General features: G+C 40.1%; 1 protein-coding gene across 1 annotated transcript; it reads right to left on the bottom strand.

The window, feature by feature from the left end:
* Positions 1 to 1,041: 1,041 nt before the first annotated feature.
* cass4 (Cas scaffold protein family member 4) lies at positions 1,042 to 15,267 on the bottom strand. The gene is made up of 7 exons (XM_053483518.1): positions 15,122 to 15,267; positions 6,090 to 6,422; positions 5,413 to 5,496; positions 4,883 to 4,975; positions 3,417 to 4,742; positions 3,225 to 3,311; positions 1,042 to 2,445 (listed from the first exon to the last, which is right to left on the bottom strand). The coding sequence occupies exons 1-7, from the start codon at positions 15,125 to 15,127 to the stop codon at positions 2,026 to 2,028; spliced, it is 2,349 nt and encodes a 782-aa protein (XP_053339493.1). The 5' UTR covers positions 15,128 to 15,267; the 3' UTR covers positions 1,042 to 2,025.
* Between the last annotated feature and the right edge of the window lie 240 nt (positions 15,268 to 15,507).

Here is a 15,507-nt window from a genome sequence, read left to right as displayed (position 1 = left end):
CATTCACAGCTAGGGGGAAACTGATCCCAGCCAATCCACCTACTATTGGTATGTTTTGAGAGGTGGAATAAAACCAAGGAACAAAGAGAAGGCTTACACAGACACAGGGAGAACAAGCACAGGGCTCAGGGCCGCATCTGGGACACTGAAGATGTGACATGAACAAATTATTACCTATGATGTGACTTATAAGACTTATAATGTGTCGAACAAATTATTACTTATTATTCTTAGACATGAACAAATTATTACTTATACTGTAGAGCCAAACTGTTTCCTTTAGATTAAGACCATGCTAATGTGTGTTTTGACAATTCCAGTCCTTTTCTGACTCTGATTATAAACAAGTTGGTTATCAGTTCATTTATTTAAGGAGCCTAATCCAAGCAATCAAATATAAGGAACATCATTCAAATGATTGGAATGATTATTAGATTAATAATATTTTGGCTAATTGTTGGGACCATGACACTTTTTTAATATGAAAATTGTCAACACATCACACACATTTCAATTAAAATAGTATTTGGATTTAAGATGACGTTTATAGGAATAATAACTGTTGCCTTGTGATTTCAACCACTGTAACAAAATCCCAGACCACTCCTTCATCAAGCATGGGTTTAGAGGATACAGAAAAGGGACAGCATGAAGATAACATTTCTCTTGTTGAAGTTTGAACTGATATAACTGTACTTTTCCAATAACTTTCAATTATAACATCATAAAATTGATTTAACTGTAACTAAATGACTTTTTAAAACCATGGAGATATTTCTTGTAATTGTATTGATTCCACCGTATGTTTACATAACAAAACTGGTGATATTATTTAATCAAGCAATTTGATAGCCTGAAATTTGGTATTTAGTTGGTAGTTGGTAAAATCACAGCATATACAGTGTATATATATATATATATATATATATATATATATATATATATATATATATATATTTTATAAAATGTGAGCTTAACAAATTACATTTGACAAAACATTTGATAAACCTATTTACACAGTGCTCACAAAGTAAAAATATATAAAAAATACTTAAGATTAGTAAATACCTTAAGAATGTACAAACAGTAGCTTTGAGAATTGTTTGTATTCTTAATAAAATAAACAACAGTCATTATAACAACATAATAAGGAATAACCAATGCCATGAGTAAAGTTTTGTGCTTAAATATGCAATGTATATACAGTATTTGTTTCTTTTTCATATGAAAGGTTTTTATTTAGTCATTTTTCCCAATAAAACACTGCTTTCAAAAGGATCAGCACGCTAAAAAATATGAAATACAATATTATAATGCTCGCCTTGGAGTGAATAACACAACTGAGGGGAAAAAAAGGAAAAGGTTATAAAAAGGTTGAAGAGACTTGTGGAGGGATCTTGATCCTCTCGTTTCTCTCTTTTGTGTTAGAAATTTTCCATAACAGGGGACAAAATGATTTTGCATGTATATAGTCTCATTTTTATACCCTGGGGAAACAGGACATGGCTACATAGCGTTCACAAAATAATACAAGTCTTTCAAAAATAACACACTTCGCATTACCCTAAAATACTTCTTGGGCTATCAATAATTTTAGCATATAGTCCTATGTTTGAGAAAAAAAATTATGGATTTTTTTTTTTTTTTTTGTCGTTGAGGTTTTGTCCGTTTTGAAATTCCAACTACATCTGATGTGAAAAAAAAGTGCAAGTTTTGCTTAGATGAAAAATAATAAACCGTAATATTTAAAATGAGGCTAGCTGCACACTCACTTGGGCAATGCCATTTTTGTACTGTACGCTACTTAAGAAAGATGCTGATCATCAAGTTCTCCACCTATTCTGGTATTTTATTGCTTTTTCAGTGTTGCTTTAATAAATATGCATAAGTCATAGCTGAAAGGTTGCACTAAATGCTGTTCTTTTTTTTTCTGACACCTTTATAGCTGAAGTGACAGAATAAAGCAGAGATGCTCAGGTGCAAAACATGCAGATATGTGTCTGACTGAAACTCCCATCCTCGCCCTTAGATGTCCAGAGACATGCGAAAATGGTGTGCCCTCTGAGCCAGCTCTCTGGCGAAGTCCTTTGCTTCCTGGAGTGCCACTTGGTCAGGAAAGTGCAGCGCTGCTTTTTTGGTGGCCACTGCCAGTTGTTTAAGGAGGGCGCACAAGTGGTTGCTTTTGTACAGTAGTTCCTGATTGTCCTGCCTGCTCTGAGCTTCGGAAAAAAGGGTGTCTATTAGCCTCTGTCCTGCCATGATCACCAGCTTACTGTGGGATATAAACTTCTCCGGGGGATTCTGCTCCTCAAGGCTAGCAACAAACACAGCAATGGCCTTCTTGATGGCACCAAAATATAAACGCAGATGGCAGTGGTCAGAAACGATGGTCTTGCAGGGTTGTTGGCTTGTGCTCTCAGGGCAGGTAGGCTCTGGTTTGGAAACCTGAAAATGACAAGAGCAAAGGAAACGATAGTAAAAATAACAGAGGTTATTTTTTAACTACAAAGATGAGATGTGGTGGTGTGTGTGTGTGTGTGTGTGTGTGTGTGTGTGTGTGCTTGCACACCCAAACAGGATGAGTGCCGTAATAGTTAAGGAGGAAATGAGCAGGTCTGATGAAACGATGTTGACCTCCAGCTTTAACATCTACAGCGACTTTGCAAGCAATCAAGTATTATGACCAGGTTTCCTGCTGACTTTAATGTCTGTTCCTTTTCAAAGCACAGACCTAGGACATACTCAGTCCCAGTCAAAAGATTGCACGTTTGGATTTATTTTCTACATTCTAGAACAATACTGGATTTTTTTAAACTATTCAAAGTAACAACAACAGGCAATTATTATTTTAATACACAAATGTCAGCTGTTCTCGAATAGTTCTTGCAAAAGCAGTATTGTCTAGTGCATTAGCTAAACCCATCAAGCACCGTGATGTAACTAGTTCTCATGAAGAGCATCCCAGCAAGGCAAGACCAAAACTTACTGCACCTCTGCTGCATTTAGAGTTACCAGGCAGCAATTAACAGCACCTCACATTAGAGCCATTACGAAGGCTTTACAGAGTGTAAGTAGCAGACAGATCTCATATATCAACTGTTCAAAAGAGATTATTGGATATTCTGTACATTATTGGAAGAAATGCAAATCAGGAAACACCATGGATGTAGAAGGTGTAAAAGGTCAAACTTTTGACCGGTAGTGTAAATGGGTAACCGTATTACCTGTTTTTTCTCGTTTTCTCCAATTTTGTCCAATTTCTTGTTGCTTTTTGCTTCACTTTGCTGTTGCTTTTCAAATTCTGTCTTAGTCTGTAAAACATATCCAAAGGTCAGTGTCTAAAGACATGGATCTTGATTTATAAGATGAGACACTCACCAAGGTTTTCAAATGCATATCCGAAAAGGTCTGCTCACCTGAAGTTGTACATAATCTTCATCTCCATGTGTATCTTGCAGCGGTTTATTCTTGCTAGGGCTTTTTCTCGCATGTGGCGGAGTTGTGTCCTTTGACATTTCTGGCTCTTTTGACGAGTTTCTAAACAGGAGCTTGCTGTTGGCGTTGATGATGGACACCAATCGTTTTACGTCTTCGGGCAAAGTGCGTGCCACCATGACAAAGCGTTCCAGCTGATCTGGAGAATGTGGCTGCTTGTGATCCTGAGCCAGGACATCTAGAGACCAGCCTAAGCCCCCTAGAGCACTTACAGATGTCTGCAGAATCAGTCCTGAGTCCTCCACGATGGAAAGCTGTTTAAGGAGCCTTGTCTGCAGGTTACAGTCAGTCAGACGCTGAGCGTTACCTCTAATATCCAGGGCGAAGCTGAGAAAGGAGGTGACTGAATTGGCCACATGCTCTGAGGATGCACGGATCTCTTGGAGGTGCTGGCTCAGATGCTCGCGGCTTCTCCAGTGACTACTTACGAAGTTCATGAGTTTGGGCACGGCCCGACAAACTGTTTCCTGGAGCTGCAAAAGTCTTTGGGCGGCTTCCTCTGGAGACAGTGTGACCTCCCGCAGTGGCTCCGGTGAAGGGGAGCTAAACATCCGAGAGTCACAAGAGCTCCTGGAAGAGCTGGATGAGCTGGAAGTGGTGGATGTAGTGGACACCGTGGAGTTGCGTTGGTTTTCAGAAACAGACACAAGTTTGCCATTCTTTACCTCATCACCAATGTTTTTTTCACCCCTCTCCTGTAGTTCTCTAGACAACATAATCTTTCTGCCCCATGATGAACGTCCGAGAGGATGATCAGGTCCCGGTCCAGCTTTACACCTGTACTCCAAAGGTTTGGAAACATTTTCAAAATTACCTTGGTGTTTAATTGTCTGATTTGGGACTGTAAGACCATTCACAGTGGGTTGTATTTGCTTGATGCTAGGTGGAACATCATAGATGCCTTCCTCCTCAGGTCGTGTGAAGTCTTTTTTTTGTTGTGCTTCCTCACTACATTTTGGGATGTCATATAGGACGCCACCAGGGACTACTGAAGGACGAACACATGGAGGTGGAGTGTCATAGAGATCTTTTCCTGAAGACGTACCTTTGGCCGGCATTGTGCCATAGAAACCACGTGCAACGAGAGCTTTTTCGGGTGCTACAGGCACATCATATATCTGCTCTAACTTCCGTGGGGTAGGCAAAGTGCTGCAACTTGGAACCTGCTTTAGGTGTTGCACATTTTTAGAAGGAACAGGGACATCATAATTGCAATCTTTGGATGGTGTATGAGGTACAGCATACACCTGTGAAACATTAAAAGACTTTGTTACACTAGCAACTTTTTTGCATTTACAGTACATGATACATGGTAAACTGTTGGTCATAAAACAAGTTTTATTGCAGGTATTTAAGGCAAACTATTGTATCCAGCGCATATATTTACCTCTTTTTTGCATTTGCTGTTGTCCATGATTTCATATCTCTTCTGAATTTCAGCAGCTGACATTTTCCGCACCATAGGGCGTGGCGATACCGGCTGTGTTCATGGACAGGTATAAATTGTTACTTATATTGTAATTAGTGGACCATTAAGTGAAATAAAAATAGCGTATGAAAGTGTTTTTGTAAAACATTAACACAGCATATATTAAGTCATTCACTAACTCTACCACTTTATCCTGTTTACAGGGTCATGGGTTGGCCTGGAGCCTATCCCAGGAGACTTAGCGCACGAGGCGGGGTACACCCTGGATGGGGTGCCAATTCATCAAAGGGCACACACATATACACCCACACAACGGGCAATCTGGGAACGGCAATTAGCCTAGTCTGCATGTCTTTGGACTGTGGGAGGAAACCGGGGCAGCCAGAGGAAACCCACCAAGCACGAGGAGAACATGCAAACTCCAAGAGCTGAGGCGGGAATCGAACCCGGATTAATTGGATTGTTAAAGTTAACAAAAAGGGTCTCACCGTAAATAAAGAGCTCTTTCTTCCAAGACTAGGAACAGCATACAGAGTACCCGGAGGACTGGGTCTGGAGGCATCATGTATCATCTTTAAAACACAAAAATAACATCTTTAAGTCACATTAGGGCCTATTTTTAGGCAAACATACTAAGCTCAGTACATCTTCGGATTTAACCCAGTTTTCTAATTAAAACCATCAAGCACATTAACTGGGAGAGAACTACTGTAAAGGTAAAAAAATTTCCCTGAAGCAGGAGGGGAAATCAGCAACATGTGGACCTACCAGCCCCACCCGTAACGGACAATCCTCTATCCCTGTTTTTCCTCCTGCTGGTTGTAGTTAGCGGTGTCTGAAGTCTGTCCCCTAGGTTATTTTATGGGCCCATAAAAACGCACAGGCAGAGGCCGAGCCAGAGTCAGAGCATCTGCAAGTGCTTTAGCCAGCAGGGGTCACCGCATAACTGCCTATTAACCTGCAATTGTATCGCTACAAGGTCTTTCTGATCAAACTAACTTATGAGGAGAATACCGTGTTATAATCTCAGTAACCGATTTTACTTACGGTTTTGAATAATACACATCGCTGAGACGTAATCATGATTATTGCGGTACTTAAACTGGACCAGTGTCAGTCTGTAGATGCAAAAAAAAAAAAAAAAAGAAAGAAAAAGAATTTATACCTTATTTAAAGAGTGGTTTCTCTCCTGTGATGGGAAAAGTTCAGGATTGTGCACTATGTTTGTTGCTGATGGCACCTTGTAGCCCCCATCCATGAGCTCATAAGTCGGGTTTGCTTCTGAGGGCCGCGGGGTTTGATAAATGCTCTCGGATGGTGAGAGGAGTCGCAGCCGATTGGCCGGCGCCAGGCCTTCCCGGCCATGCAGGGAACATTTCCACCAGCCCAAGCTGCCCTCGACGGTTTTCTGTATCACCACAACAACATCACCCTTGTGGAAGGCCAGCTCATCTGGGGTCTCGGCTGTGTTGTCATAGAGCGCTTTGGCGAAGATGGTCTAGGGAGAAAACGTGACATAATTTATACTCACAATACAAAAAGTCTGCACACACACACACACATACACAGGCACGGGGGCTAACGGGGATGCTAGTGCCTTCCTGAAGTAATGGACAGAACAAACAAGGCTTTTGTGTGACGATGATAATAGGCCCAGCCATAGCTAGGCACTTATAGGAATGTTAGTGATTCTAGTCCCTGGATTCTTTGTGGTTAGAAACAGAGCCTCACAACATCTGAAGTCATAGCCATCTAATCCACTGTATAATTGTTCCTAGGGCAACAGCATACACTCCTTTCTGGAATCAAATCTTTTGGGGTTTCCCTATGAATCATGCCGTAATTCATCACTGCCGTCTTCTATCTGTTACGTTATACGTGTTAAACATTCAGTTTTCATCTGGTTCCTGTATAAGACTTGGCTGTCCAACAGAAGATAAACACAACTAGATTATTAGTGATTCCATGCATCTGAGCCGCAGTAGGACGCCATGAACTAAAGGCAGGTGTAAATGGTTGCAAAAACGCTACTTCATGTGTCTGGCGCTTGCTTCCTGTCACAGCTTCCTTTGGAGAAATAAAAGGAAGTTATCTCTCCGTAACTTCTCCAAATAACATCCATTTATATCTCAGACCACAGCAAAACTGCATGATGGAGAGGACAAAAAGCCAAACAGGCCAGGCCAGTCTAATCTATCACTCTGTAATATTTACATTTAAGTATTCCTCTGCTGTTCTATTCAGGATCTTTTCAGAAATGCACACCACCACCATCTGCAAATCCTAAATTCAGCACAAACACATGCTATTGACAGTGTGCAGAAACACACGCGCACACGGACATCCATACACACACATGTCCACACAGCCCTTTAAACCCAGGCCCATGTGTTCATAAATTCCTCAGCAGCAACAGTTACACACACTCATACTCTCTATGCTCTCCATAGCCAGTGAGGATGTACATACATACATACATACATACATATATACGTATATATATACACTACTGTTCAAAAGTTTGGGGTCACGTTTGTTTTTTGTTTAGTGATTCATTTTCTACATTCTACAACAATACTGGGGATTTTAAAACTATAAAATAACACATATGGAATTAGGTAATTAACAGTTTTTTGTTACAGTTAGTTGTTATTTTAAGACACAGAGGTCAGCCTTTCTGGAATAGTTCTTGCAAGAACAGTATTGTCAAGTGCATTTGCAAAATCCGTCAAGCACCATAATGAAACTGGCTCTCATGAAGGCCATCCCAGGAGGGCGAGACCAAAACCTACCTCTGCTGCAGACGAGTTATCAGCCTAAAAAATGACCAATTAACAGCACCTCAGATTAGAGGCGTTATGAAGTCTTTACAGAGCATAAGTAGCAGACACATCTCAATATCAACTGTTCAAAGGAGATTAATGCATTTTTTTGGACGCCTTCAGCATTTCTTTACAATGTAGAAAGGAATAAAAATCAGGAACCATCATGGAGTTATGAACATGGAAAGTGACCCCAAACTATATATATATTTGTAATAAATCATACCGACCGACAGGGAACGATTGAAACATCACAGAAAAAAAAGGCATGTGTGTCCAGTGACAGTCAAGTGACGCAGTTACGGAGGCCCATTTCATCTGTGTGTGTGTGTTAGAGTGAATCATAATTTGAATGGGAAGTGATGAAATGTTGAGAAGAATTTAGCAGAACTCTGAGTGACGGCGTTCTGTCCCCACTCATTCTTGTGTCATACATTTCTCACCCTGCTGTGAATTCCCCTTCATTTTGGACACTTCCGTTAACATATATATATATTTTTTTTTGTGTACCCAGTGTATGGATGTTCTTCTGACATTCCAATTTGTACACCCAGTTACTCTGAAGTCAGATCATCCTATCCTGACTCCCCACACACGCCTGCCTTCCTTCCTCAGTCGTCAGCCTCCCGCTGATAAGTCTTAGCAGCAGCTTTAAATGGAGCTAGCCTCCTTTTTTTCTTTTTTTTTTCTTCCCCAGATGAATCTTTGGCAACAAAGGCTCTATTGAGTTTGGCAGGCTTACGTGAGAAGCACCTGTCGTGCTGCACCGCTTTTAGCAGACCAATCAGAACAGCCACACTGTGACTCAGTCGAAGGTGGCGGACGACGCCTAATCCTGCGAAAAAACCACTGTTACACAAAAAGTGTGATGTGGTGTAATCTCCAGACAGGGAAAAAAAGTATGATCACATTTTCTGATGTGGATTTAAAATTTTAAAGCTCATGTGGTGTGTGGAAGTGCTGTTGTCTGCGTGTGTGTGTGTGTGTGTGTATGCACAGCTTACATGTGAGTGAACTCTAGTGATGCTGATTGAAAACGTTCCTAAGTATGTGTTGTGAGCGACGTTGTCACAGTCAGCTGTGCGCTGGGGTTTCTGCCCATGTAGTGTATGTTTGTGGGGATGAGGCTGGGACAGCTGGCCTGAACTTTCTTTCTGCAGCTGTCTCTCTCTCTCTCTCTTTCTCTCACTCTGTCTCTTTGACTCATATGACCAAATAAGTCATGTTACAATGTGAATACTATGATCTCATGCTTTGAAGTAATATTTATAAATTTTGCAACGTACATCCTCCGTCTGATATACGAGGGGTGTTCGAGTCAAACCGGGACTTGTGATGAAATTTCTCATAAATGAGCGTGTAAAAACCGACTGACGTTTGCAGAAGGTTTCAAGCAGACTACGCCGATGAGACTCTTAGCTGCAGCAAAACATGTGAATGTTAGCGTGAATGACGATCTCACTGACATTCCTGTGAACTTTCAGCAAGTTCTCTACGCCTGCTTCTCGAAAATCCACAGATAACTTGTTCAGAAGAAAAAAATGTTCAGAAGAGATGCATCTGTCTGTGGGAACTGTACACACCATCATTTACAAACACCGCTTTTACAAAACACATTGCAGGAACTCATCTGGGAGTTATTATAACATTCCGTATACAATCCTGACTTCACTTCAAGCCATTTCCACATGTTAGGGACCAGTGGCTGCTTAATTAAAATGAAACTTTTAATAATCGCCCGTAAATAGCCATTTGTCAGATGATTAAGCATCATGACTATTAATATAAAATGAAAGAATGACTCAAATCGCATACAGTCAGTCAGCTCCAACTCCAACTCATAAGAAGTGCTGGAAGAGCACAGAGTGTAAGCTCGGCCACACTTGACTGCTGCTTAATTAATCAGGTGGATCTGATCCAAGCTCTTTAACTTTTTACTTTAAAATAAATAATTATTATGTTAAATAATGACATGAGTAATTAAAGTACCATTCTTTTCTGCCTAACTTTACGAGGATGGTGCCCCTGCGCCGCTTATTGACCGGCCGCCACTGTTAGGGACATTAAGGGAGTTCCTGGGAGGCCAGCGTTTCAGACTTAAAGCAGGTAGTCGGATCATGGCAATTGAAAAAACTTTCGATGGTATCCAAGCGTTAGTGAAATCCTGGAATAGGTGTGTTAGCGTAGCAGGGGATTATATACAATGTATTAGATACTTTCATATCTGTCTTCTGTCAATCTGCACAATCCTGGTTTGACTTGAATAACCTAGGTAATTAATTCTGTAGCAAGCTGCATTTCCAAAATACAGCGACAATTAGTAAGTTTTGAGATTTTACTCATTTAGGAATCACTATAAAAACACTGTGTATGTGAAACATGTAAGGGGTTGCAGGTCAGAGCAAAATATCCAGTGCAAATTCATATCAAAATTCGCACACAATGACCTAAAACTCATGCATGAGAAAAGGTAGACGTCATTTTTCTCCATTTTCCTGGTCTTGGCATGGGAAACCATGGCATATTTATGTGTGTGTGTGTGTGTGTGTGTGTGTGTGTATATGTGTGTGTGCATTTGTTTTTTTTTTGTGCAATGTCTGCAATTTTCTCTTGTTATCATCATCTAATACAGCCATCACCCCACTCACTTTTTATAAGCATTTTACCCATTTCAGGGTTGAGATGGATGCAGAGCCTATCTTGGGAGTACTGGGCATAATGGGCGGAAGTGAACCCTCGATAAGATGCCAATCCATTGCACTTTTTTCAATCTCTGCAGTATGTCTTATAATAGAAAAGGTCAATTTGGCATAAAAACTAATTGTTGATTTGCGTGCTGTTTGAATTGCTACTAGGACCGCCTGCATACTTTTTCACTTTCAACTGGAATTATAGGGGTGATTCCTGCGGGAATTACACCCCCAATTCACTTTAACCTACGACCTTTGGGAGTGAGAAATGCCCTGTGCAAGCTGAGTAGCTCTACACAAAGTAAACACAGTTATGGCAGCGCCAGACAAGGAATCTAGCTGGAAGGCAATAAGGATGCAATGCAAAGTAAGACAAGACATAAGCAGAATCCTGAATTTTATGAGAGTTTGGGGAGTTATGTGACCAATGATCATACCGTGCACCCAGTTCCTCCAGATCGGCCATCTTAGGAACATAAATTGGGCTGAGGAGGGAGGATGCTGGGACTTATTGCCCCTTCAGGCCCCAGCGAGTCTGTGTTACTTGCCTTATTAGCTGCCCTGGTATTTCCTGTCTCTGAACTATGACGGATATCGTACACAAGCGCTATGTTTCTCAGCGTCTGCTTTCCGGGCTCCGTCTTTCTGATGACTTCATTTATTTAGCTGGAGGACGCTATGCCTCCGAATGATCGAATGCTGTTTAGTTTCAGATAGCAAATGACAGAAATTGCTCGACTGCAGGCTTGGTTTGCAGTGCGGACTGTGGTGAGCACCTGCTGAGTGATAACAAAATATGACATATGATGCATTTTCCTTCTTCATGACCACATGCAAATATACAAAAGGAATTACACTTCCAGCCCGGGCCAACACTTTGCACGGCCATGTAAAGCAAATGCCGTACAAATGTGGTACGAAGTGTTCCATCGCAGATGCATTCTTTCAGTCGTAGGATAGTGTGCGTCTCATTTAAATGCATGAACGCATGCAATTTAACCTAGTAGAAAAGATGCTTTGAGTGATTGCGCGCTCTGCTGCCACACATGCTTATCAGTTCTTGCGGTTTAGCTTTAAGCTGACTTCCTGGACCTTCACGCCTTCTGCTTTTACTCCCCTCTGCATTTACCCTTACCACAGATCAAACCTCTTCCTGCAACCATGTGAAGTGACAACGTGTGAAATATAATCTGGGCCACAAATATTGTCTTTTTATTTGACCCATATATACAAGCTTTATGAAGCTTATGTGATTTCCCAAATGGAAAACCTTGTTGTGTTGTATTTTGCTCCATTATATGCTAGTCTCCAATAGGCAGTTCAACCAAGTTAGTTTTACTAGCAAAATTTGAAGTAAAAAAAAAAAAAAAAAGGATTCCCCAGAACTAATAACCAATTATTAATGTAGAGTAAATTGTGCTTAATTTAACAGTTGGGAGGTTTTGCAAGAAGTCAGGGATGCTTTATAGTCTAGGCGAACAGTTTGACAGCAAAATGAGATACATCCATTTTGGCAGTTTTGAGAAAACTGACGTTATTTAAAGCTGTTTAATAATATTTTGTGCATTGACACAAGGGTGAAGAAATATAAAAACTGTATGACAAAATATGTTTTGCATATATTAGTGTGGATTTTGAACTGGTGAACCTGGCATCGCTCCGGCAAATTGAATGCTATATATATATATAAACATATCCTAACATTATATCAACAATTGCAGTGATAAATCTCAACTCTGTTGGATAATATATGTTTTTGTCTAAATTGTAAGTTAGCAAATGCTTTTTGTATAACTAGCAGCCAGTAGAGTGTCATTCATAGCTAGGAGAAAAGCATTGTTAATTATAGACCATATTCTGGGATTTTAATCTAATAATCTGCAGTTTACTGAATAAATAAATAAATACATAAATAAATACATAGATAGATAAGGTAATTATCCATTCATTTTTTATTTCTCTATCCAGAGTCACAGGCGGCCTGGAGCCTACCCACAGAACTTGATGGTGTGCCAACCCGTCACTGGGCACAAGCACAAGCACACACACACACACACACACACACACACACACACACACACACACACACACACACACACACACACTCCGGGCAATTTGGAAACACCAGTTAACTTAGATTGCATGTCTTCGGAATGTGTGGGGAAACCATGTGGAGAAAGTGCAAACTCCATGCATTAGACACAGAGGGAAGATTCAAATCACCAACGCTGGATCACCAGTGATCACCACTAATCCAAAATGCCACCGAAATAAATATGAAAGTATAACATATGAAAAACATTAACAGGAAACTAAGAAGCCACAAATGATGTGTGTGTAGGGTAAAAGTAAAGTGGAAAAAAAATATACTGTTACTAAAATGTAACTAATCTAGCCGGATCCTTTCTGGACACCAGACAAACCCACTGAAACCCACTGAAATCTATTATTAACGTTTAGGTGGGCTGAATAGATAGCCTTTAACAAGTCCAAGGCAGTCGATTAAATGACCATATACAGTAGACTACAAATGAACAATGATAATTCACTGAGTCAACTGTACATTATTAACATTTTCTGGCTATCCAGAAGCTAAGGCAAAAACCAATGTTGAAATAATCAGGATCTTCACATTGATAACTGGGTCAAATTTTTAAGGGAAACGTTAACTTGCTTGCCTCATGTCAGCACCCATTCTAAAAGCAGTGTAGTCAGATTTTCCATTGTATGACATCAGCGTGAAGCTTGTGGTACGCTTTAAATATGGAGAAGCATTGTCCCACGACAAGCTACTTTTAGATTTAACTTAGTGAATAATCAGACTTTTTTTAGGTCTCAAAGTTTGAACATGACCTTTTTTTTCCTCTTGAGTGTCAATTAACGTGAATTTCTAGAAAAGTATGCCGCAACCAGTTAACACACATCCAGCTGTTGATATGTCGATGTTGATATGCAGAAGATGATCTGATCTGATCGAACGGTTTACCCTGATACTGACACCGATACAGTATCAGCAGCTCACTAAGACACTTGCCAGATTCCAACAGCTTCCTGCTCCACGCCGAACTACAGCTTACACGCCAACAAGCTGGACACCTGAGACCAACATCTGGAGATCCAGACGTCTATTCAGCAATCGGATTAGACCCAAGTCGTCTCATCGGCTGCTTAAGATTCCAAAGGATGTAGTGAGTTCTTGTTTGTGCTTTGTGTCGCTAAAGGATGAATCAGTAATGGATGAAATCAAAGATGAGATGGGAACTGAAAGTAGTTGCCTAATAATTCCTTACAGGAGGACAGAATGGAACGATTCTTGCTTTTTTTTTTTTTTTTTTTTTTTGTTGGTTGTTGTTGTTTTTTTTGCCACTTTATCACAGCACTTGCTTTTCAAATTCAAAAGTTCCAAATTCACGGCAAGTTTAATAGCTATTAATGTATCCAGGATGATTTTGCAACCGATGACATACAATTGGCAGTCAGAAGGTGCACTTCTCTTTCTCAAAAGAGAAATGATGTTTTATATAGAACTGGGTCAGAATGTTGGGTATGTGGGAAGAATTTCAGCAAAGAAAAGATGGCTTTAAAATGTCAAAACAAAAGATTGCGACATAAAAATAAAGCTGCAAATTAGTGACCACACTCTGCAATTAAATCTACAGCAATACTGTTACACTTATGTAATTCGCATGTTTAAAAACCTGTCACAGTTCCCCATTGATGCACTTTCTCCAATATAATCTCAAAAACGGAAAATGCTGAATACAACATTTAGCACTTAAAAGCCTAAAGATACTTTTACACGCTCACAGAAACCGAATCTGAATCAGTCTGTTACAGCAACCTCAGTGTTTAATTTGGACCAGAATGCTGACAGCCACTAATATGTGAGATGATTTAGCACATTCTGATGGAAAGCATCTAGTTAACAACACTCATAAAGTTCCAGTCTCAGCTCTCTGCCTTAGCCTCGGGATCACATTACACTGCCTAGTACGGGACCTAAACAAGGCTGGGGGGTTGAAAGGAGGTCAGTGGGGCGCATGGACTCACAGAGTATCCAGAAGAGCAATTCACTGACAGCTGGAGGTCCGGGGACAAAATATGACGCTCATAAAGTCATGAAGTGAAAAAGTGGCAACCAGTCATTTACGATAAGAATGAAGGTAATTCAACCAGACAAATTCACATCATTTTAAGTTTATGGAGTTTATGTTCACGATTTTTTGATACAATGCATAAAAGTAAGTGAGCACAAGAAGTAGAAGAGAGGGGCAAAAAAAAATCCTGCAGGTACTTTTTGGGATCTGAACATATAACCTTCCTGTCACTGGTACTAAAACTCTGAACTGCAAGAACTGCACAATGTCCAGACTGCTGCTCTCCATGACTTACTGATATCAGAATAAAAATAAACACTTGAAATAATTCAACATGGCTGTTCCCTTTTTTTCCTTTGTTATAATGTAATTAGCATACAGTACACGACTGTATTTTATAATTTATAATAGAACATTTTTTGCACAGGTAATTATATCTGCATACACTGTATGCACCGGCTGTATGTGGAATTTATGGCACATATATTACATTTTATATATTAAACATATATAACATATAGCATTGCAATTTATATCTAATCTGAGAAAGCCAATAAATGTAGTGTATACAATATACACAATGCTTACCTCCATTTTTGATGAAGACAAAAGGAAAAGTCCACCCAGATGTAAAAACTCAGAGCTTAACCATGTCGAACAGATGAATTCACTGTAACCAACTTTTAAAAAAGTCACACTGTATCTCTGTGTCTCTCTCTATCTTACACACACGCACAAACATAGACTGTGTGAGGAGGCAGAGAGGCATGTGGTTATACCATATACTCTGCCTTACAGGCAGCTCAGCCAATCACAGTCCTCCTCCTCGACAGTGTTCCCTGCCCCATGTTCTACGTCACGCCCTTCACTTTTCAGCTAAAAACCTGAAGTCTGGGTTCTAAAGTTTATACTTGTGGTCATTTTTCCTATGTGAAAAGCAGAAGTTTTGGCGGATTTCTCATAGTTTTGATTAC

This window comes from Clarias gariepinus, chromosome 23 (assembly GCF_024256425.1).
Source record: "Clarias gariepinus isolate MV-2021 ecotype Netherlands chromosome 23, CGAR_prim_01v2, whole genome shotgun sequence".
NCBI lineage: Eukaryota > Metazoa > Chordata > Actinopteri > Siluriformes > Clariidae > Clarias > Clarias gariepinus.
This window is presented reverse-complemented; position numbering and strand designations above follow the sequence as displayed.

Excerpts from the sequence above, each read along its gene's own strand:
- cass4 (XM_053483518.1), bottom strand. Across the intron at positions 4,976-5,412 it reads GAAAGAGCTCTTTATTTACG|CCGGTATCGCCACGCCCTAT; the intron begins GTGAGACCCTTT and ends CCATGAACACAG. Across the intron at positions 3,312-3,416 it reads AAGATTATGTACAACTTCAG|ACTAAGACAGAATTTGAAAA; the intron begins GTGAGCAGACCT and ends TATGTTTTACAG.